A 25,589-nucleotide genomic window follows, 5' to 3' on the forward strand; every position below is an offset into this window, starting at 1 on the left:
TCATTCAATAGTGTCTGACAGTGAAGTCTAACAAGTAAACGGATTTCCTTGCATAATTTGAATATTAGGACACTGCTAACATTTAAATTTCACAGATAGGACATATACAGTATGACTTATAATTCCTGCAATGTTCTACATAATTTGATGTTGGCTGCAAAAGGGACATACATGTAGTATCCTTAAAATGTCCTCTCTTCAGAACAAGAAAGGCGTAAGCTCTTGTGTATGTAAGTAAACTGCCCTTCTGGCTCCAAACAGACATGTAATCTTTAATAGTACTACCCCCTTCCGGTACACAAACAAAGATCTCCAACACATCTTGAAAATTATAGGGGAAATCCCACTCGATTTTAAGTTGGTTTTCGTAGAAGCAGAAAAATGTGAGAAACAGGTCATTGACAATTTGAGCAAAAAACGATTAAAAATACAAAAGTTTTGAGTTTTTGAAGGTGTGATCAATCAAACACAAATTGGCAACTCTGTGACGTATCTTGCAAGGTCCTCTCCCATTTGCCCTGCGCTAAGAAATTTAACAAATTATATTTCCCTTCAGAAATTTTCAATCATATATTCACCCTAAATGTAATCATTGCAAGTATGTTTTCACCAGATCCTGTATGAAACATAACTATTCGGTCATTAATAACTATAAAGATAATGAAAATTTATCTATTTTCCCTTAAGAAAATTGTTGATCATACATTCACCATTTATTGTAAATATGTTTTATGTAACCCGTCTATGAAACAAATCTATTCTGCCATCAATAACTGAGATAATGAAAGCTCATGAAATTTTCTGTAAAGAGCAAATTTGAGACGACCTCGTGGAAACCGTCACAGTACTGCCAATTTGTGTTTCACTGATGACAAATTCAAAAGTTCATAACTTTCTTATTTTTGATTGGATATTGCTCAAACTTTCACTAATTTGTTTCTCTCATTTTTCTGCTTCCATTAAAACAAACTGGATATCAGGGTGGACTTCCCCTTTAAAAAGAGTCACTTCTTTTAGTCACCAAAATTAGTAACCTAAATTTAGTCAACGAATTGAATAAGATACACATGGAAAATGTTAAGTCAGACATTCCAAATTTCTGGAAGCATTTTCTACAAGAATTGAATGAAATTTTACAATATTTTTACTTGCTCAATACAGATTTATAGCATACATTATAAGATCTAATCACAGCTGTCAGCTTCAGCAGCATACAGATACAGCAAACATTGAAAATTGAACTGTACAATGGATTATTAGACCTTGTCAAATTGAGTGTGGATTAAGCAACACAGATTACTGAAATTTTGCCAAAAAAGAGAGAAACTGCAGGATATAGATGAGTAGATGACAGAGATAATAATCAAGGCAAATACATGTACATGTATCATCCGTTTGGAGCCAGTAGGGCATAAACTCTGATTTATAGTTAACGTCCTTCTGGCTCTGAACGGATGGTAATCACAGCGGGGCAAGAAAATGGGTGCATCCATACACTTTTATTATTCAGCTCAGCTTGTGCGGAATGCATGCTTATGGGCAAGAGGATTAAAAGTGGTGTTTACCCCCATCTCTGACTTTATGTTGTATCTACAGTGCCCTTCTGGCTCCAAATATCAAGCTACAGTAAATAAAAATCCACAGAGGATGACAGAAATTCTGTTTTGTCAATTTATATTGGGAAGCTTATTCCTTCTTTATCATCCAGAAGAAGGGGCCAGTGTTTTAGTTGTTGGGGTCACTTTGTGTACTTAAAATTGGAGTTGCAAAACCTTGATTAGATCACAGTAACACAGTCTCATGAATAGCCCAATTGAGATCAATAAAACAAGTTCTTTAGCAGACTTTGCTCTTTCAATATTAAGAAATTGCCAAAGGAGTGCCCATTATATCATTTAGCCCAGTATTTATACATGTAAGCCCAGTGAATGAAAGAGAAAGAGTTACACTTCATCCTAGATGTACAAAACTCTTCCCCCGTCAATTTAGACTATTCATTTCTTCAGCCTTTCCTGGGTATTACTGGTATTTATGAGATAACAGTATGAGACGACATTGGCATGCATGATGCTGTATCAGTTTGCCAGGTTTCATAACCCTCCAACGTTCCATGGCCTAGATATAACTGGAGGATCAGAACCCCCCCCCCCCTTCCCAGTTTTGATTCAAAATAATTTTTAAGCCAAATTTACACGTACCTGTACATATATAACAAATGTTGTTTTTATTATGCAAGATATACCCTTAACAAAATTGGAATGAGTTCAAGATGCATTTTCTAACTACTAAAGGATCATTTAATCATTTGATTGTTTGTGCATGTGTTGTGCTTTCTTTAACTGGCATTAACCAACTAACTAATATCCTCTGCTGGAAGCCAGAAGGTGTTAACTCCAGTGGTTTTCTCGAAAGCGAACTAACTTTAGTCCATGGTTTAATCCATCGACTAAGTATGGAATGCCAAATGTCTATATGAATATATTTTTGAAAAATTTGATATGTCCCTAAATTACCATGATTACATAATTATATCATAGTTATATTGTTGTTTATTAATTATGTTATTAAATTTTATTTTAATTTAGTGACAGATTAAATTATTCAAAAACATCGACACTTGGCATTCCGTACTTAGTCGGTGGGTTAAACCATGGACTAAAGTTAGTCCACTTTTGAGAATACCACCCATATACTTTGACATGGAGTATTGGAGTTAACACCGTTTTAGCTCTCAATGGAAGATATAGTTTTGTTTTTGTTGCATCATGGGCTTGCTTGAGTTACAACCATTTTAAAGCAACTTTTTTTTTTGTTCTCCTCTTTTTTTCTCTCTTTGCATCATTTATTTTCCCACCAATCTATAGGTTTGATGAAGGACGATGAGGGATCGTACCACAAATTCGAAGGCGAAGAATAAAGGCCCCGATAAAATCTGCCCTGACAAAAACCCAACCCTAACGCGGGAGGGTTTTTTTAAACCCCGAGGAGCCTAATTTTGTATTCTAATCTACCAGTGGATGTGTAGCTTGTTAATTTCATCTCTAATGCATGACTTAGTCTATGCCATATACTGTATCACACCCACTTGCATGTTTTAATAGTTTACATCAATTACTGCAGACTAAATCTCATCATAGGTTTAGGAGGGGTGAGGGGAGGGGGAAGGGGATATACATGTACATGTAATCATTCAAATGTAAGGTTTATAAGATTGATCTACAATTTGAAATGCACTGTGGGTTAAGAAGTTAGTTTTGTTGGCATTAAGTATATCTTCAGGAATATACATGCTTTTTATGTTCTGCTGAATTCACGATTATTAAGTTAAGTCAGGGGTTTGAATTCACAAAGAGAGCTCCTTTTAAAGTAGTAAATGTGTGTGGATAGTTAAAACAACTCTTAGAATAAGTACTAACTTAATTCTGATCCGAGTGTCTTGTAAACTTGTGGATAAAATTGAAAATTGTTTATTGCATGTTAAAGATATCTTTTGGGGCTTGCCCTTTGCTCTGTGATAAAGTGCTCCTCACATCCAATGCATGAATAAGGCATAACTACATATACTTGTATGCACAAGTTGATATTTGTAACACCATAAGAAAGTGATATATTTAACCTTGCACCTCACATAGAGAAGAAAAAAAAAAGTTTGTTATGCTATATGCACTTGATGTAAAACTCAAGAAAATTCTTCAATGCATGTTTTAGAACATTACACCCTGCACTACTATGTGTTATCATGAGCTAGAAGGGTATCCATAGGCTACTGAATTCTCTCATTGTATACATTTGATACAGGGAGCCAACTGGTTCCCATGGCAATGTGTTAATTTCATATAACACGGAGTTAACATCCTTCAATGACTTATACACCATGTTGATTTGTGTATGTATTAACACCTCACGGTGCTCTTGATGCTCAAAGGTGTTATCAAACATCACCAACACTTTATATCTTTTGAGAGCTACATGTAGAAAAGGTGTTAACTCCATGTTAAAATTTTGTGTTTTAACACTTAACACCCTTCTGGCTCTCAACAGACAATGAGAAGTGTAGAACGGTGTTAAATCTTTGTTGAAATTGTGCGTTAACACCTGTCTGGCTCTCAACAGGCAATGAGTAGAGCATTCTACTGCATAGGTTGTTGCTTAACACTGTTACCCCAATTAGTTTGTTTTGGTGTCTCGCATGTACACTGTATATAAGTAAGTTCATCATTTGTATTCATTGCAAATAACACAGAGCACTAGTCCTTCCATTAATTCATTGTTGAACTATTAAAAAGAGGACCTCTGATATAGCTGATGCAGGTGATGTTTGAAGGTGAAACAAATAATAAAATATAGTAAATAAGATCAATTATCAGGAAATTCTGGTAGATATCAGAGAAAGGGGGTTGGGAAGTTGCTACCAAAATTGCATCCTCCCTTGATCATTTAATATTTCTTAAAATGATTTGTACATTGTAAGATACCATTCATGTACATGACATTTTCAAAATCATACTCATGTTTATTACAAGTGTAGCTTTAATACAATGACAGTTGGTAAAGAAAATTAATGAGGTGAAGGAAAAAAATGTTAATTTATGAGTAATGTAACAAAAATGACACAAATTGTGCATAACTCAATGTACTCGAATTTATGCCACAATATAATCAAACAGAGCGCACTAGAATATAATGTACACATGCACATAAACTTGGCGTAATAATCACATGTTTTACTATACCGGTATTTTGAAACTAAATAAAACTGCACCAGGATTTACAAGTCTTTGGCAAAAGGTGAATTTTGTCTTCAGTTTTTAGTTCCAAAAATCATTCAGTTACACCAAAATGAAGTTACACATGTACATGTAGTCATACTTTGTGAAGTCCATGGCATGTACATGTAACATGTATTTGTTAGCTAAAAAAGGGTAAATTGTATACAATACACATACATTGCACATGGTATATGTGAGAGTATTAAGAGCAAAAATAGAGCATGCATTTCTGGATTTTCTCCAGTAAATTTGTGATACCTTTTCATGCACAGTTCTGTGTGTTACACAGTTGTAAAATGCAAATGTTAAACTTTAGTTGGATTATTGTCTGTACACTTGCCCACATAGTCATACTGTACATGTAATAGGGATAAAGTGGGAAACATGAGCATTATCCAATGAAATTTTGCTTAAAGGGAACCAAAACCTTCATACTAAGTTACTTTTATTGTAAAGTTCAAGATATTTGAATAAAATCAGTGAAAATTTGAACAAAATCCGGCAAGGAATAAGGAAGTTAAAGCTTTTTTAAATGACTAGTCACTAGAGGGCGATATTCAATTTGATGACATCATTTGTGGACAACACTCCATGCCTTTTGTACGTCAAATTTCATGTTTTTCCTTCTTTCTTGTGATTGAGATAATCTACTCCCCTGAAAGCAAGGTATAGAATGCAAAATGATATTCTACTTCACATGTTATGAAGTCGGATCAAGAACACAAATAAATACGAAGAAAACGAAAGAATTGTGAAATTTGATGGTTTTGGTTCCCTTTAAGTGATTCCACTCTGGAGTGCCAGAAAGGCATTGAGTCATACTTAAATCCCTTCGGCTCTCAGCAGGGAAATCACTTTGCATGATAGAAACTAAGCTTAATGGTGTTGTTTTTTTCCACTGTGGTCCTGGTGCAGTTTGTAGAATGTGATTCCCACAGAGTATATCATTCTGTCTAGAGCCAGAAGGTCATTAACTCCGTGAAGTGATACGAGTTAACGCCCTCCTGGCTCCAAACAGATAACAATACCTTTCATGTTGTTTTGTTGTGCACGTATGTATGGCCATGTAAAAAAAATATACATGTTTAGCGTCCCCGGCCGCTTCCTTTTTGGGGTCCGCCTCCTATTTTTTTTTTTGGAAATTTTTTAATTTTTTAATTTTTTTTTTTAATTTTTTTTTCAAAGAAAAAAATTTGAAAAAAACTGCTAAAATGGATCTATTTCTGATTAAAAAAAAAAAAAAGGGTCGGCGGCCATCTTGAAAAATAGCCCGACTGACAGGGAAAATGTACCGAGCGGCCATTTTGAAAGAAAGAAAAAAAAAAGGGCCTCCTCCTTCCTATTTTTCCAAAAAACAGGACGCTAAACATGTTTATGTTTTTATTTGGCATATCCCTTTGTCTTCAAGTCTGTTTTCTCCCCATCTTCGAAAACTGCTCTCCAGAACATTATTTTAGAAATTCACAAAATATGTGACCAATACTTATCTTCACTATCATTCATAAGTTTATTGAAAATTGTTTAATTGGTTATTGGTAGTAGGAGCAATGCTGTATTATTATGCACTAGAAATATTCAAGATTGTTATGCACATATCGGTGATGTCTTAATGTGAATAATGTATATACTTCAAAGATATTTTGAAATGGAGGAATTTATTTTTGAATGGAATGATTCCCATCTAGAATGTAATTATATAATCAATTTGGTGGGTCTGATAAATTGCTTATGATTAATTTGTATATTTCATTATATTACATGCTCTGTGCCATACTCGTATACACCAAACACACACAAATTAAAAAATATATATATTTTCCTCAGTTGTAAAACAAATGTATTCCTTACTCTTAAGAATGTAATACTTGTATCACACTTTTGGGATTTTAAGTTTAAGCAGCCTGATTCTTAAGACATTTAAAGAAATTTTAAACAAATGGTTAATTACTTATAAACATACAGTTTAATCTGCGTAACATAGATTGATAAAATATAATTGATAAGGCACTTATTTTCTGATAACTGTTGATACAGTTTTATTGTATATTTCTGATGTATTGAAATATATTTTTCAATAATATCCTGTGTTTTTATGCTTCGTATTATACCAGTTTCTAGAAGCTTATTATATTCCACTTTTTGCGCTAAAAATAGAAAGACCTTGCTTTGATTTTGAAACCATCAAATGCCTTTACAAGTTAAAGAGTGACTACATGTATGATGTGACTGTACATACCAATTGCAAAATGTGTCTAGCAATAAAATAAATAACTTTCACAAACAATGATAATCCTTTCTTGTAAATGATGCTGTATTCTAGTTAATAAAACTCAAGCTATCTCTTCCTTTTTTAAAATTTTGAATGGAGAGATTTAAATCACATGTGTACCGGTATTATAAACATGATCGCAAAAATTTACAATGATCAACTCTAGGGCAAATTCAAAACCCTATTTTATTGCTTTGAGAAATAATGGACGGGTTACATGTCATTCAGCCTTTTCACACACAGCTAAAATTCATCGTATCTAGAGATGATTAGAATCACTCAACAGTTTTAAACATGTTTATAGACAAAATTTCCCAGTGTGAACATCGTTTATACGATGTTGGGATAGATACATGTACGAAGTCGCGATGCATACGCCCCTAAAAGCAGGCTGCAGATACGAAGTTCGTATCTAGTGAGCTTGACATTTTGTGTGTGAAAGGTTATTCATGTTTAAACGTGTTTCAGACGTGTTTAAACATGCGCTTTGATTGATGTGACATGACCTTCAATGCGCAATGGCACTACTGCGCATTTTACGAGCAGTAGTTAATCACGAAACGATTAACGATCGCACCGAAATTTCTGTGTGTGAAAGGCTCGTGATTAGTTTAAACACGTTCGAAACACGTTTATACTAGTCATGTTTATAGAATTTTAGCTGTGTGTGAAAAGGCTGATTGTAACATTTGCGCAATTCTTTAAACGATGGACGGGTCTATTTGATGATGCCTTAGGTTCATTTTCTGAAAGTTTTTGCGATCATGTTTATTGGCATTTCTACAATATGTGGTAACTGAAGTTTGAAACATGTAGGAATATAGAATGCAAAAGTTCTGAGATAAAATAAGATGTCGAGGTAGCAACTTTAAACCTTTTCCAACTTCAAAGTACATTTGTAAGTATGGTAAAAATACCTTTAGTGCAATTTTTTAAATGACAATGAAAGTACTTTTAGTGCAACGATAAGCATTTGGTTCTGTGATTTAAGAGAGCACTGGCTCACACACGATTGCGTTACATGTATATATCTGAATGTTGGAATGTATAAGAAAAAAATAGATATATCATCTTTTAATAATCCAAATAGTGCAGTGCTCAGTGAACATGTTCTGGAATACATCGGTTTTAAAAAAAAATGATAATATATCAATGATATAATGTCTGTTTGGAGCCAGAAGGGCATTAACTCCTGTATTTGAACACAGACTTAACGCCATTCTGGCTTTAAACTGATGATATTTTTTAATGTTGTTGTTTAATTTGGTTGTTGTTGTTTTTGTTCAGTGGTTGTACAGCTCACCCCACATGAGCTTTTGCACATTTTACAAAATGGGTGTATAGAGGGGAAAAGAATGCATTTTGTCTGCTGAGTGCCAGAAGGGCGTCTACTCTGTTTCAGAGGATGACATCAATGCCTTTGTTGCTCTCAGCAGATAGCATGTATGAGTAAAGTGTGGTGGTACTGATGATTGTAAATTGTAAAAATCACTCTAGATTTTGATGAGAATAAAAATATTAAAAATACTGTTTCACTCAAGGTTTTGTTTCCGCATAATTACATGCTCATTGATGTTTCCATAGAAACTATTTAATTGGTACGAGTATAAGGCCCCTGTTTCTTTTTCTTGTTTTATTCTGTGTTTCATTTCTTTTCCTATTTTCTTTGCCTTCTTCAAGAGTATGGAGAACAAAAGATGTCAAATCACTTTTTTCTCCAATTATTTTTCACAATTGAGATCAAACCTTTAAGATTATAGTTCCCCCTCTCTTGTCTTCACCCTTTGCTACCCCCTCATTCCTCTCCCCATCCCTTTCACCTCTCCTGCCCCCCCCCCCCTCTCTCTCTCTCCCTCTCTCTCTCTCGCTCTCTCTCTCTCTCTCTCTCTCTCTCTGTATATCTCTGTCTCTCCCCCCTCTCTCTTTCACCCCTGTCACTCTCTTGCTCTCTCTCCAGCTTTGATAGCAAAATCACCTATTGTAATACAAGCCGTTGGCTCTGATTGGCGTAAAATATGCAACGACATTTGGATACAAAACAGCCATATGGTTTTAATTTTTGACACCTCTCTTTAAGAGCTGCTCATTAAAGAGAAAAACAACAAACAAACATATGGTACTTGTATATCTGTCATTCACTTTACTCAAAGAGATGATTTATATTTTGTATCGGAGCTTTGATTTTGTACAGGTATTAATTTTGATATTATTGAAATATTTTCATGCAGAATTTGATTGGATGAAACAAGGATTAGGGATTAAATGATTTATCTTTTTGCCTTATTTGACATGGTAATGTTGATCCACTTTGAAAGATGACTGAATGCCCTGCAGGTGGAGATGGGGAGGGGGACAGGATATGAGAGAGAGAGACGGAGGGAGAGAAAGAGAGGGAGGGGAGGGCGATGGAGGGGAAGAGAGAGAGAGAGAGAGAGAGAGAGAGAAGAGATTAGAGCAGGGAGAGTGAGAAAGACAGAAAAGGAAGAGAGAGAATTATGAGAACTATACGACTACCGGTATTTCCTTGTCTGTACCCCCTGCTATACAAGCAGAGGTACACTTTCGATCATGTAGAGTGATTTTTAACATAATTTTGTTCTATAGACTTTATGCCCAATTCAACATTAGAAATTTTTCTTGAAAATGTAATGTGGGTTTTTAATCGTTTTTTGATCATAAGAGGTAGCTTAAAGAATATCGTTATGATTACTAGTATTGAAAAGCTACAATGTATTTCTCTTTCATTTCTTAATTACAGGTTTGCTTAAGAATGAGGAAGAGAGCGACTCTCTGTATGCAGAGGATGTTTAGCTGTCTGCTGCCCTCTACTGTCTACTCGAGCCTGTCTTCTTTAGGGATCTGTTCCCAGTTGAAATCGCACTATGTTTCCTTTTCCACCTAAACTATGGGAATTCCCCTTTGAATGTAAACTTTTTACATAAGGGTATGCATTGCTTTCATGATACTTGTTAAATGAAAGGTTAGTTCCGGGTGATATTTTGAGAGTTTTGTTGTAAAATAATGTAAATGAAAGACTTCAAATAAGTGGAGTTTGGGACTTGATAGTTCCTAAAAGTTAGACAAAAGTACTCAAAACTTGATCACTTAAAGATAAAGGTGAGTTCTGGTTAAAAAATAAATAAATAAATAAGTAAAAATAAATTCTCACAGAATCAAACAAAAAATACACTGAATGTTTAAGATTACAAATAAATGTCATTTGCCAAAGAATTTTGGTAGAAAATGTATACTGGCTGAGTAATGAGCATAGAAAGATTAGGAAGTCAAGGTTAGTAGCCCCGACGCCATTTGTGTAGTCCCATATACACCTTTCTGTGTACAGCGTTTGTTACCTTACCAAGACTGGGCCAAATTTATTATGATTTTGATGACTTCAGAACTTTGCAGTACACACCAATACTTACATGCTGCATGATCAACTTTTTCTGATCCATTCCACACCTTTTCTTTCACAATGCAATCGAATGACCAGAACTCACCTTTATCTTTAACCTGCAATAAATCACTGCAGGGGTAACAGGACCATTGATATCGTGAGTTTGGAGCCAGAAGGGCGTTAACTCATGTACTTTAACTCATAGTTGATACCTCTCTGGCTCAGGACTTCCTAATGGTTGGAACGTTACAACGTCCAAGTCAGTCATTTCCTAGTTCCCAACATGACCTCGTGATACATTTTCTTTACTGTCAACAAACTCATTTGGCTGAATAGATTCCTTTTGTAAGTCCCAATGTATATTAGCCAGGATATGGACAATGAAATAGGGACGGGGTATTATGTGCCCCAATTTTCTCCCCCTGTTTGCACATTTCACACACCCCCTACCCCCCCTCCCCCCCCCCCCCCCCCAATTTGCTATGTTTTAGGGAACATTTCTGAGAGTGGCTACCTCCAAAAAAATTCCTCGCTGCACACTAGTGTCAAAGTATGGAAAAATTGATGTGGTTTCTTAATCAACACCTTGTGTTATCTACCTTTGTAGGCTATCATTATTGTCATTTTTGGCAGATCAGCTGTAGGCCTACACATGTTTTACATTTGTTTCTGTTATTGTTTAATTGACAGAGTCAGAGGGTGGAGCATTAGACTAAAGAGGTGTTTTGTGTTTCTAGTTAAAAACCTGGATAAAAAATTTGAGGTGCAGTGTATCAATAGATTTTTTTTAGTATTTTCCTCTTTTTTTTCCTCTTTTCTTTTCATCTCTTTCATCCACTGTTCTCTCTCTCTCTCTCTCTCTCTCTCTCTCTCCTCTCTCTACCCCTCCCTGCCTCCTTCCCTCTCTCTCCCTGCCTCCTTCTCTCTCTCTCTCTCTCTGAACACCTCACTTCTCTCTCTCTTTCTTTCCACTTCCCTCGCCCATTCTATATTTTTGCTTTCATTAGCTTTTTTTTTCTTAATTTAATAGAGGTATAGTGATGTTGCAGTCAGTGAAAAGGGGGATGTAGTGTTCCGTGATATTTCTTATACTTTTTGAGGAGTTCCTCTTTCATTCTGGGGCCAGTTTTCTCGAAACCATCATAAGTCTAAGTTCGTGAACATCCCGCAAAAACTTGTGTTAATTCGATAACACATGATTCTATGGGATGTCCAAGAAGTTAGACTTACAATGATTTTGAGAAACAACCCCAAGAAAGCCCTTTCCCTGGCTACGCCACTGTGTAGAATCGCAAAGAACTAGGCCAAACTCTCTTTGTCATAATGTGTAGAAATATTAAGTTGGGGATAAGCGATGTGTACGAATGAAAGTACTGTAAATGACTCTTATGTTGCTCAAGGTGTATATGTTATAATTCTTGGTGTATATTGTACTAATCATTTGACTTTGGGGGATTTTCCCCTTGTACTATTCTACGTTCATTCCTGTTGTATTTAATATTATTTTAGTGTTGTACTTGGATGGAAAATAATACTGTAATTTCTTGTGTAGTACTGTAATTTTTATGTTAACATTCTCAATTTCAAAATGGAGTAATAAGGAGTGTTAAAACTGCAACTATTTCTTCTCAATTGTATTTTCTATTTTTTATTTTTTTTTCACTTGGAATTTTTATTCTCTTTAGAAGGATCTAGCGATCCTGTGCATTCATTAGCAATATAGGCTGATTTTTTTTTTGGTACATTTTATTATTTCATTAAAAGCGGTACACATTTCACCTTTTCATTTACATGCAGTTTTATTATTTAAATAAACATGTAGATGTAGCACAGTACTCTATGGTAGAATGTAAATGAACTTTTTGTGTCGTCATTTTCATTATTCCATCCTGTTCATATAATAAACTTTTCTCTTTATAAAAAAAAAAATCAAATTAAATGTGATTCTTGTGCTGTTATTGGTATTGTTTGCAGACTGGTGATCATGTTTATATGTTAAGAGAGTGAGGCGCATGAATGGTATATAAGAGTAAAGACACGAGTCCAGTCACTGATTGGGGAGGGGGGGGGGAGGGGGGGGGAGGGGTCTTCAGGCACAGACTCTGGCTGTCAGGAGGTGCTAAAGAACAAAGTATATGGAGTGCAATGGACCGTGCAATCGGCATAGTCTCTTTAAAAGTTCAGACTCTCTCTTTCTCTCTCCCTCCCTCCCTCTCCCCTATTCCCGTCTCTTTCTGCCTCTCTCTCTCTCTCACTCCCTCTCTCTCTCTCTCTCTCTACCTCTCTACCTCTCTACCCCTCTCTCTCTCTCTCTCTCTCTCTACCTAGAGAGCTACCTCTCTACCCCTCTCTCTCTCTCTCACTCTCTCTCTACCTCTAGAGCTACCTCTCTACCCCTCTCTCTCTCTCTCTCTCTCTCTACCTCTCTACCCCCCCCCCCTCTCTCTCTCTCTCCCTCTCTCTCTCTCTCTCTATCTCTCTCTCTCTCATTATATACATATATATATATATATATATATATATATATATATACATCTATTGTTAGTCTTATTACAGGACAGGGTTTGCTGGTGGAAAATGTCAAGAAAATGTCTGATGGAATTAAATTTTATTTTCCCTCCTCACATCTCGATGTCATTGTATTCCAACTACAACTCCCCTAATACTAAAATATTGAAGGGGTCCTTCGCCTCCACTCCTAGTCCCCTCCCCCTTCCCCATCAGCATTTTTGAAGGAGGGGAAAGAGGGGCAATTTACCCCTCCTGATAGATCTTGGAATAAAAAAGGAAAGAAATGAAGCAACTTGGCAGATAGTAAAGAATAATATTGTACGTCATGAAATGCATGCAAAATTGACATAACCTCAACAAAATCTCTTTTGTTTAACCAAACGAAAAATTACTTTCGGCGATTCCCCCCCCCCCCCCCCCCCACCCCCTAACGAACTCCAGGGCACTCAAGTGGTTCCTTACTCAAATTATATGGCTCATGAAAAATTGATGATGTATTGCCCCTCCTGAGGTCAAGGTATGGATACGCCGCTGCAGCCCCACTCCTTTATCTCAGCTAATACCCTCCGTCCTCCCCGACCGTCGCCGTTACCCCCCCCCCCCCCCCCTCAACCTCCATGCGTTAAGATGTGTAGCAGGTTTGAGAGCTGGGGTGCGGGTCTTTCTATCCCTAACACCCCCCCCCCCCCCTTTTAAATTATCCTTTTTCGGCCCCATGAGCTGAGAAGTTTGAGTGCTAGGGGGGGGGGGGAGGGGGGTTCCCTCTTAGTCTTATCCCTGAACCCCTCCCAACTCCCATTATGTATGTGTAGCAGGTTTTAGAGGTGGTGGATAACCCCCTTAAAATTACCCCTTCCCAAACCCCATGTGTTGAGTTGTGTATAGCAGGTTCGATTGCTGGCGATCACTACTATCATGCCAAGACCCCCCCCCCCCCCCCCCCCGACTTAAAGTATCCCCTCCCCAAGCCCCACGAGTTGAGATGTGTGGCAGGTTAGATAGTTGGCAATTAAGTTACTTCCTTACCTGAACCCCCCTCCCCCTCCCCCCCCCCCCCCCCCCTCCACTTACGTTACCCTTCCCCAAGCCCCATGAGTTGAGATGTGTAGCAGGTTTGAGTGCTGGCGGCCGCTGCTTGCCAAATATGGAAGCGATGTCATTATCACGCTTTACCAGCTGGGAGGGTAGAAATTACGACCGGGTCGCTTAAAGGCCACGATTGTAGGCCTGTACAGTAGCACGTTGGTAAGAGTCTAGAATATGGTTGCGTTGGAGCTAGGAGGGGTGGATGTTTTACCCGCAGCACTCTCTTACCCCTCTCTCATTTCACAGAGCTTGCTGAAATTTGACTGTTCTCTTGTTATAGTTATTTTGAGGTCTTTCGCATTCTCCATGCTAAAAAAAAAAATCATGTCGGTCGATTTAATACGACACTCCCCTATTCGAAATAGCCTTGCGACGCCCTGACGAAGGAATTCAGTGTGATCATGTCCATTTTGTTATTTTCTAATGCTCATATATAGGTTTAACTGAAAAAATACATCAGTAACGACTCCATCCTTTGTGATTTAATTCTACTGAATATTTTCCGACAGGTATATCTTTGTTCCAATAAGGAAGCAAAAGGGTATTCAGTTTTTGTCATTAAAGAACAGAGATTTTTAAAGATTACGGATCGGCCTTTGAAAATGTGAGATTTGCAACTAACAAAAAAAATATAGAATTTGAGTGGGGGTGTCACTCCACGCCCCCCCCCCCCTCACCCCTTGGCAACGCCGATGCTTTCTTTGTGTCACTGTAGACCGTTCCGTGATGACCAAAAGTGATTGACAGATATCTCCATCGGTACTGACATCAATGACCACATCTTAGAGGTCTAATTCGTCTCAGAAGACTTGGTTACTTCATTTGACCAGCCTAGCTATTCTAGAGGGGAGGTATAAAGTGAGTTGAGCCCCCCTACCCCCTACCCCCCCCCCCATGAAATTCCACAAGTCCGTCCCCCCTCAAAAAAGGAATACAATTAATAATAAAAGTCGAGAGGCACATGTAAACAAAATTATTATCTATTTGAAAAAGAATCTGATAATGATCCTGTTTGTTTGGATTATATATAATCAATAAAATTTGAATTTGAATTGATTTGTACAAAAATTAATGCAAGAACCCTCAAGATCCCCCAGCCCCCCCCCCCCCCTGAAAAAAAACATTATCCTTAAACCGCTTTTGATCTAGTCAAGGGGTTCCTGATGAAAACAGTTCATGTGAACCCTAACACCCATTGGATTTTGTTCCTAGTCCCTTTTTTTTCCTATTCTTATTTTTCTTGCACACGTTTCATTTGGTTTCATTTCGGGGTTTTTCTGTTATTTTAGTTTTTGCGGCTTATTGCGGCTTATATAACAGAAATAATAGTGTATACTAGGAATCTACAAACAGATACTAAGAACGTTTTGAAAGGAAAGACAAAAATCAAACAGTTAACCACATAATCACAAAATAAAACAAAATCAACTGATTCAAATACATGATGCGATTGTACTGGTACTGACAGACAGATCGAGAGCGGACATAATCTTTAAAACGAAATAAACGAGGAAACAGAGGATTTAGAAAAAGTATTTTGTATAGTAAGGTGAGAAGCAAACAAATATTTTCAAAGTTCAATATCCCGTTTTATTCGACATAGTTTAATACATACAAGGAAATGCTGTTTTATTCTCTTACTTTTAGCGAATAGCAGGAATTAAGGACACAGGGATACCAAAAAGGAAATCAAAACTCATTCTGTTGCGGCGATTCATGGTATACATGGTATACCTCACTTTCTAAACTCACAAGGTATATAATCATAAATTTTTATTTCCCAATCATACTTGGTTATTGAATGATTAAATAATGTGCAATGTACGAATCCGCAAATAATTTTGTTTAACAAAGGAAATATAATTGTTAAAGGGATAGTTGAGTTCTTTTTTCAGACCGCAAATGCCTTCAAAGTGCATGGTTATTCTTATGTATGACATTTCTAGTGCCCTTTTAGAACTTAAAATTGCTATGAAGGTAATTTTAGACCCCAAAATGTGTGAAATTTAGCCAATACGATCATACCAATTCAGCTCCACTTTCAAAAAAATTCGGTGACCGGCAATTAATTACTTAATTCAAAATAACAATACATGGGCAGGCTGGTTGTGCGTAAAATAACCAACATGAAAATGCCAACAAAAAAGCCAACATCGGCATTGGCTGAAATACGACGTAAAAGGCGCTATTTCGTTTTTTCAAATGCTTTTTCAAATTATCTAATATTTGTGGTGGTACACAAGTATTAGAAATCGTTATATTTATGGATATTTCAGCCGTCTCTTAACCGATTTTGATCAAACAAAAATGATTTTGTCATTTAAATTGATGTTCTTTCAAATCTGACACTCGGTTTTCATTATCTCAAGAAAAAATCATTTTGTGTAGCGCCCTCTGCAACAGAACTCAACTATCCCTTTAATCTATTCATCGTCATCGTATTCTCAATCCGCGGCGTATATACACACACACGCACACACATCCCTTGCACCATCTCCATTACCTAGTAGACAACAGTTTTCTTACCTTATGATTTCAGTGAAGGCAGTAGATTGGTGATGATAAGGATGATGATGATGATGATGATGATGATGATAATGATGATGATGATGATGATGATGATAATGATGATGATGATGATGATGATGATGGCGAGGATGATGATGATGATGATGATGATGATGATAATGATGATGATGATGATGATGATGATGTTAATGATGATGATGATTATGATGGCGAGGATGATGATGATGAAGATGATGATGATGATGAAGATGAGGATGAGGATGATGATGAAGATGAGGATGAGGATGATGATGATGGTGATGATGACGATGTCAATGGTGATGGTGATGATGATGATGATGATGAAGATGAGGATGTGGATGAGATGATGATGATGATGAAGATGAGGATGAGGATGATGATGATGATGAAGATGAGGATGATAATGATGATGATGATGATGATGATGATGGTGATGATGATGATAATGATGATGACGAGGATAATGATGATGATGATGATGAAGATGAGGATGTGGATGATGATGATGAGGATGATGATGATGATGATGAAGATAATGATAAGGATGCTGATGATGAAGATGATGATGAGGATGATGAAGATGAGGATGATGATAAAGATGAGGATAAGGATGATAATGATGAGGATGAGGATGATGATGATGATGATGATGATGATGATGAAGATGAGGATGATGATGAAGATGAGGATGAGGATGATAATGATGATGATGATGATGAGGATGATGAAGATGAGGATGATAATGATGATGAGGATGAGGATGATAATGATGGTGATGATGATGAAGATGATAAAGATGAGGATGATGATGATGATGATGAGACGATGATGATGATGATGATGAAGATGAGGATGATGATGAAGATGAGGATGAGGATGATAATGATGATGATGATGAGGATGATGAGGATGATGATGAGGATGGTGACGATGATGATGATGATGATGATGATGAAGATGAGGATGATGATAAAGATGAGGATAAGGATGATAATGATGATGAGGATGAGGATGATGATGATGATGATGATGATTTTTTTTTTCTCTTTAACCTCAATCAGAGGAACTTTATTATTCAAATTGACATTCCTTTTTGTTTCTTTTCCTTCAAATAAACAAATTCAACTCATATACAATCATAAACAAATAAAATATTGCAACGTCCCATTAGTTTGTTCATGAGTACATCTGTTTTCGTTGTCTACAGCATCTCAATTAATTTCTGTACCATATTGTTATTTTCTCTTTTAATACTTTTACAGTTCAAATAAAATGTCAACTCATATTTAAGACTACGATATAGAGTTCTCGCATGTGTTCTATTAAATGATTGTAAATTCTTTATGTGGTTTCTGTATATTACATACTCAGCAAAATTTATTATTAAATTTACTAAATGACAAATTGAGTTTTCAACTTCATAACCAAGTATTAAAATCTGTTCAGTCATCTGAATATTTAGACCACATAAATTGAAGATTACACCTGAAACAATTCTCCAAAACAATCTTACGTTTTCACACTCCAACATCATATGCTTAGTGGTTTCTAACGTATTACATATCTCACATGTATTATAATCTAAGATCTTCCATTTGCATAAATTGTATCGTGATGGTAAAATCATATGCAAAAGTTTAAAGTTAAATTCTCTGATTTTATTATTCCGTACAACATGAAATTTAAACTGTAGAACAGATGACCAATTAAAATCCGCATGTAAGTGTAGTCGTTGTTGCCATGCGTTTAAAATATATGGTTTTTTCTTATTTTTTTGCACAATCAGTGAATATATTATTTTCGTATTAAGTTTTGACAAATCTATCTTATCCCCTGTCGAAATCTCAATGGTCTGTAAATCAATTACTTCATCACGTTCTACATCTTGTGATTTACGCAACCATACCAAGGGGAAAGCCTTTTTCAACATAGCAAACTTAAAAGCAAATAACATTTTGGGTAACCCATATCTTTGGGCAGTTTCGTCAGAGTTTTTCCATCGACCGTCATTAAGAACATGGTGTACTCTTTTTATTCCTCCTCTCTCCCACACCTTAAAATGAAGCATTCGGTTCCTTATTTTAATATTACTATTATTCCATAGTATCGTTCTCATTATGTTATTCGTCCCCTCAATATTTACATATTTTAGTTCAGACCATGTACAAAGCAAATCAAAGTAAAAATATGGCAAATTTGCTGTTTTACATAATTTTTCCATGTCTTTCTTGTGACAGTTAAATTCTAAACTTAAGGGTATTCCCCCAACCTTGTCAATCCAATAGGAAAACAATGTTTTCCATGAGGTATTTTGACAGTTCAAATATTTCATTATCCATGAAAGACGCAATGCACTAACTCTAGCTTCCAGATCAATCATTCCCAACCCCCCACTTGTAACATCATTAATACAAATATTTCTTCTTATTTTTTCTGTTTTTGAGCGCCACAAAAAGGAGTATAATAACTTATTAATTCTTTTGATGGCATCTTTGGGTGCTGGAACAGCAGTAGCCACATATACTATTTGTGATGCAGCTAGCATCTTTATAACTGTGATTTTCCCGTAGTACGTCAGATGACGCATTTTCCACAAATCTAAAATTCTTTTAATCTTGTCAATTTTTCCTTCCCAATTTAGTGTTTCTACTTCTTTTATATTCATCCCTACATAAATCCCAAGAAATTTAAATGGATCGTTTGAAAAAGCCAATCCTTCAATTTCATTTGCATCACATCTTTGTGAAAGCTGCATTATTTTCGATTTATCCCAATTCACCAAAATACCAGCATATCTGCCAATTTTTTTTATTTCGTCCATTGCATGTCTCACTGACGCAAGTGAACTGAGTGTCATTACCGTGTCGTCTGCATATTGTGCAATTTTAATTTCTGTTTCCAGTCCTTCATGATTTTTATCTAGAACTTGTATACCTTTAATATCTTTATTTTGATTCACCTTTAACGCTAAGATTTCTGCAGTAATAATAAATAACAATGCTGATAGTGGGCATCCTTGCCTTACACCTTTCTCAATTGTGAAATTTTCTGAGAGCCATCCATAATTCATAACACTACCACATGCATTGTGATATAGTGTGCGAATCCATTTTATATATGTATCTTTGAACCCAAATATTTCCAACGTTTTAAAAAGAAAAGAATGATTAACATTGTCAAAAGCTTGTTTGAAATCGATAAACATAATAATACCCGGAACATGTTCTGACTCACAATAGTCTATTATATCTTGTATAAGACGTACGTTTTCAGTAGCTGACCTTCCTTTCATAAAACCCGACTGATCGACCGATACTATAGTATTTATTACACGCTTCAGTCTATGTGACAAGGCACGAGCAGCGATTTTGTAATCGACATTGAGTAATGATATTGGCCGCCAGTTGCCAAGGCGCGTCTTAGGACCTTTTTTATACATAAGAGTAAGAACAGATTGTTTTTGTGACCATGACAACTCCCCATTATGATGATGATGATGATGAGGATGAGGATGATAATGATGATAAGGATGATAATGATGATGATGATGAGGATGAGGATGATGATGATGATGATGATGATGAAGATGAGGATGAGGATGATAATGATGATGATGATGATGATGAGGATGATGATGAAGATGAGGATGATAATGATGATGAGGATGAGGATGATAATGATGATGATGATGATGATGATGAAGATGAGAATGATGATGAAGATGAGGATGAGGATGATAATGATGATGATGATAGTGATGATGATGATGATGGTGATGATGATGATTATGATAATAGTCCTAATGGTCAAGATAATACTATAGTATTCGTTTTTTTATTATCTGAGAAAATAATTACATCGCAACACTCTAAACATTGTCACCCCTTGATGCAGCTTTATAATCTCTAACAGTTGTTTCTCAACTCATCATCATCATCACCATCATCGCCTCTCGTTACTTTGTTATCTCTTTCTACATCCTACCTCATCCTATACCTCCCTCGTCCCCCGCCCCCTCCCACTCTTTATTATCTGTTTTTCTCTCTCCGTCTCTGATGGCTAATGTCTTTTTTTCTAAGCCAAATTAATCTGTATCCCCCTTCTCTCTCTCTCTCTCTCTCTCTCTCTCCCTCTCTCTTTCTATCTCTCTTTATCTCTCTCTCTGCTTGCCTTTTCTCCTCCTCTCCTTCTTTGTCTCCGTCTTTTGCTGTATTCTCCTCTTGTCATCTCCCCTCCTCTTTATCTCTCTCTCTCTCTCTGTAATGTTCTCTCCCTTTCTTTATCTTACCCTTGTTTTCTCCTCTCCTCTCTTCTTGTAACATCTTTGGAGATCATCTCTTGTCTCGAGTCTGCTTCGTAATCCGGAACAGCGTGCAGTACACACGAATGTACCCAAACTATGTCTCTCTCTCTCTCTCTCTCTCTCTCACCATCTTTTACTCATCTTCTTCTATCCAGTTCTCCTCTTCTATTCATTTCTTTCTTTGATACACATGTATCATGATATCCCTTGTAACATCCCGGGAGAGCATTATCTCTTGTCTCGAGCCAGCTTCGTAATCTGGAACAGCGTGCTGTACACACGGATGTACCCAAACTATGTCTCTCTCTCTCTCTCTCTCTCTCTCTCTCTCTCTCACACCATCTTTTACTCATCTTCTTCTATCCACTTCTCATCTTCTATTCATTTCTTTCTTTGATACACATGTATCATGATATCCCTTGTAACATCCCGAGAGAGCATATCTCTCTCCCGGGATCTCTCTCTTGTCTCGAGCCAGCTTCGTAATCTGGAACAGCGTGCTGTACACACGGATGTACCCAAACTATGTCTCTCTCTCTCTCTCTCTCTCTCTCTCTCTCTCTCTCTCTCTCTCACCATCTTTTACTCATCTTCTTCTATCCAGTTCTCCTCTTCTATTCATTTCTTTCTTTGATACACATGTATCATGATATCCCTTGTAACATCCCTGGCCGGGAGAGCATTATCTCTTGTCTCGAGCAGCTTCGTAATATGGAACAGTGTGCTGTACACACGAATGCACCCACATCACGTCTCTCTCTCTCTTTCTCTCTGTCTCTCCTCCCTCTGTCTCTCACACACACTTTTCATTTTCTTCTTTGATACATGTATCATGATATCCCTTCTAACATCCCGGGAGAGCATATCTCTCTTGTCTTGAGCCAGCTTCGTAATCTGGAACAGCGTGCTGCACACGAATGTACCCAAACTATGTCTCTCTCTCTCCCTCTCTCTCTCTCTCTCTCTCTCTCTCTCTCTCTCTCTCATTATCTCTTACTCTTCTTCTTCTATCCTCTTCTCCCCTTCTTTTCATTTCTTTCTTTGATACACATGAATCATGATATCCCTTGTAACATCCCGAGAGAGCATAATCTCTCTTGTCTTGAGCCTGCTTCGTAATCTGGAACGGCGTGCTGTACACACGAATGTACCCAAACTATGTCTCTCTCTAGCTCTCTCTCTCTCTCTCTCTCTCTCTCTCTCACACCATCTCCTACTTTTTATTTTCTTCTTTGATACACATGTATCATGATATCCCTTGTAACATCTCGGGAGAGCATATCTCTCTTGTCTTGAGCCAGCTTCGTAATCTGGAACAGCGTGCTGTACACACGGATGTACCCAAACTATGTCTTTCTTTAGCTTTGCCATCAATCAATGACTATAGCCGGGGTAGAAGATGTACAAGATGACGATTGTATTCCATCCACCGGGCGCGGAGCAAGGCAAGACGTTTCAAAAGTACATAGTCCTCAATTATATCTTTGTTCCACCATCTTTTTGATTTATGCAAACCTTTGTTTAAAAGAAATGATAATGATCCTTTTTTTTTTTTATTATAATCCATTTTTTTTTTAAATTTGAACTTGAATTTGAAATTACTCAAGCATGTGTGTCTGCGTGTGGAGGTTAATGGTAGGGCCTACTGCCCCTGGCACCCCCACCCCCCCCCCTTTATTTTATTTGTTGCTTCTCAGGGATATTTGAGAATCGGCTCTCCTCTCCCTGTCTGCTAGATATTGCAAGTGTCAAACGTATGGGGACGTTGACTCCCTTTTACAAAATCCTAGATGCGCCGCTGTCGCGTTTTCTTTTCTTCACATGTCAAATTTCTGAACTTTATTAAGAAGAAGCCCGAGTTCTGATTATAGGATGAAAAATAATAAATTGTTTGCTTTCTCACTCTTTTCATTCATGTGTAAGAAAATGATAGTGCTTAAGCGAAAAGATTGAAAGACATTGCTCTTTAAATGACCTCGTGTATGTCGTACGTTAAATATGATTAGTGAAGGGGCTATAGTTGAGTCGATAGAGCATTGGTCTCGTAATCCGGTGACCCGGGTTCGAAATCAAGTCGATGCGCTAGTGGCCTTTGGTAAGGCATTAATCCTTATTACCAGGTCCTTCGGAGAGGACCTAAAGCCGTCGGCCGTCTGTTTGCTTACTAACAAGCATTTATGCTTTCTTAGCAGTCAGGTAAAATAACCACCACCAATAACAATGTACCGTAAATACTTGAAAACGTTTGGTCAATCTCAAGAATATCCAACCTCTGGAAGAAAACTGTGACAAAAAGAATATTAAAGATTACCAAAACTTTTCCAACTCCGTGTAGTTCCTTTAAGACCGTTGGTCGTTGGAATGCAATGGGACCCGCTTGATACCAACACCAGTCCGCTATCTACCGAAGACAAACCCCCATGGTGTGTGTGTGTGCGTGCGTGTACCATACCACCACTCAAACACAGCCTAGTGCGTTACACACACAAACACACAACACAAAGTACGTACCTCGGTTTACGATTTGGCCCCACTCGACCCAACCTCGTGTGCTAATACACACAGCCCAAAGTACCTCGCGATCTGGTCGCGCCGAACCCTTCTGATAAATACTAAAGTGCATTATCTTACATTGATAGGAACTCACTGCTAAAACCATCTCAAAAATTCCTCGCAGTTACCTATACTTCCGCCTATATTTTGTTTAGCTAACGCGGCGATAGAAGGCAGGCACTTGAAGAGAACGAGTCAAATTGTTTGCAGTTTTTATTATCACTTTGTTTAGATAACACGACATCCCAAACACGAAGCGCCTAGATTCGTGCAGGCAAACTCTGGAGTGCTTCAAACTTTGGACGGGGCACAGCAACTTCGAACGTTGTCATAGCGGCTTTTGTATGGGATGAAAGACCATACCAAACGGTTTGGAAGACTTTCATTCTCCTCCTCGTCATCAACCTCGTCCTCGTGAGAGCATCCCTTTGGAATTGTAGTCTGGATTATCTCGTAGCATTGTGATCTAATCTTGCACACGGAGCATTCTTCAGGTATGTTGTTTATAATAATTGTACTGCATGCTTTTAAAAATTTAATGTCAAGATCCGAGCCAATTCATGAACCATATACAAGTAACAAATAATATATTATAAGTATACCGCCTCCGAATCCACAATTGAATTCATTACTGATACATTCATAATACTTGATGACCATTTCCGGAGGAAATTCTTTCGCTTTAATCGGATAGATTATATTTAAAAACGAAACAATAAGGTCATGGCCCCACGGTCATTGAATAGATTTTTGAATGTCAAGGGATTAAAACATAATAAAATCGTTTATTTAAGTTGAAACGATAGTTTGTGTATATTATTTTGTTGTATGCCCATTACTCAGCTATCAAATTATTCTCCAAAATATCGTTGTTGTTGTTTTTTTTCACGTGCATTTGATAGCCTGTACGATCTTATTCCATTATATGGAGTCTTGTTTGTGTCTATTGCTTTTCCCAACCACAACCCCCACAAAAGAAAAACGGAAAAAAAAGACATTTCAGATTTAATATTCAAAAGATCATAATCATGTACAATGTATAGTACATGAGTATGTATGTTTTTTCTCGAGATTTAAATACTTACGAATCACAATGAACACATTGACCATAAATGATCACAACTCGCGATCAATTCCAACATTTTCTTTATATTTTCTGCATTTAGACAGGAAATACGTGATACTCCGTTTCACTTATACATTTAGGTCAACAATGTTTCGTTATCATTTTCATTTCTTCAATATTGTTCTACTTTGTCTTTTTATACAAACTTATTACATAAGTTGTATGACATTATTGAATTGGTATGTACTTTGCACATGTTTGAATATGTTCATATTAAACGGAAATAAATAAATCAAATCGAATCAAATCAATTCCGACCATTCTTTATATTTCCTGCATTCTACAAAGGGAAATGCATGATTATACCGTCGGTGTAGAGCCAGAAAGGCGTTAACCCATGTAATAATAATAATAATTATAGCTAGTTCTTATATAGCGCTTTTCAAGACCGAAGGCCCTCTCAAAGCGCTTTACAGATACATATTACCCCGGTCATCGGATTCAGGCTTACTCGCACACAATGTATGCACATTCTCCACTCCCTGGGGAGCATTCCAGCCAGGCGTCATTTTTACAAGCGCACACTTGCTAATCTAAGCACATTAGCTTTCGCATCCTACCGGGTACCCATTTAACACCTGGGTGGAGAGTGGCAAATGTAGATCAATGTCTTGCCAAAGGACATTAGTGCCGCGGTGGGACTTGAACCGCGGACCTTGTGATCCACAGTCCGTTGACATATCCACTCGTCCACGACACCTCTACTTTAACACACAGTAAGCACCCTGCTGGCTCTTAAAGAGAAGTTTAAGTTCTGGGGGAGGTGAACATTGATTGTGAGCGTTACTTTGTTATTATGCAAGTGTGGAAGAATACCAGAGAAAAAATGTTCCCGAAAAGTATGACTTTTCAAATGCCTTCACATTCTAAATATGACATGAAACATCTTTAAAATGTGGGCCTCATTTTATGCTACATGTTTGTGTAGGCCCATATACATCTTCCTGAGTAGAGTCCTTATACTTTTACCAAGCCTGTGCCAAATTTCTTATCATTTTGATGATTCCTGAACCTTGCAGTCCACC

General features: G+C 37.0%; 1 protein-coding gene across 1 annotated transcript in view; it reads left to right on the forward strand.

The window, feature by feature from the left end:
- LOC587142 (pituitary tumor-transforming gene 1 protein-interacting protein) overlaps positions 1 to 10,167 on the forward strand; it is a 44,107-nt gene extending 33,940 nt beyond the window's left edge. The window contains exon 7 of the mRNA XM_030990716.1: positions 9,797 to 10,167. Within this exon, the coding sequence (XP_030846576.1) occupies positions 9,797 to 9,849 (53 nt within the window). The 3' untranslated portion in view covers positions 9,850 to 10,167. The remainder of the gene's footprint in view (positions 1 to 9,796) is intronic.
- Positions 10,168 to 25,589: the final 15,422 nt, after the last annotated feature.

Source organism: Strongylocentrotus purpuratus, unplaced genomic scaffold, assembly GCF_000002235.5.
Source record: "Strongylocentrotus purpuratus isolate Spur 01 unplaced genomic scaffold, Spur_5.0 spur5_scaffold_19, whole genome shotgun sequence".
Taxonomy (NCBI): domain Eukaryota; kingdom Metazoa; phylum Echinodermata; class Echinoidea; order Camarodonta; family Strongylocentrotidae; genus Strongylocentrotus; species Strongylocentrotus purpuratus.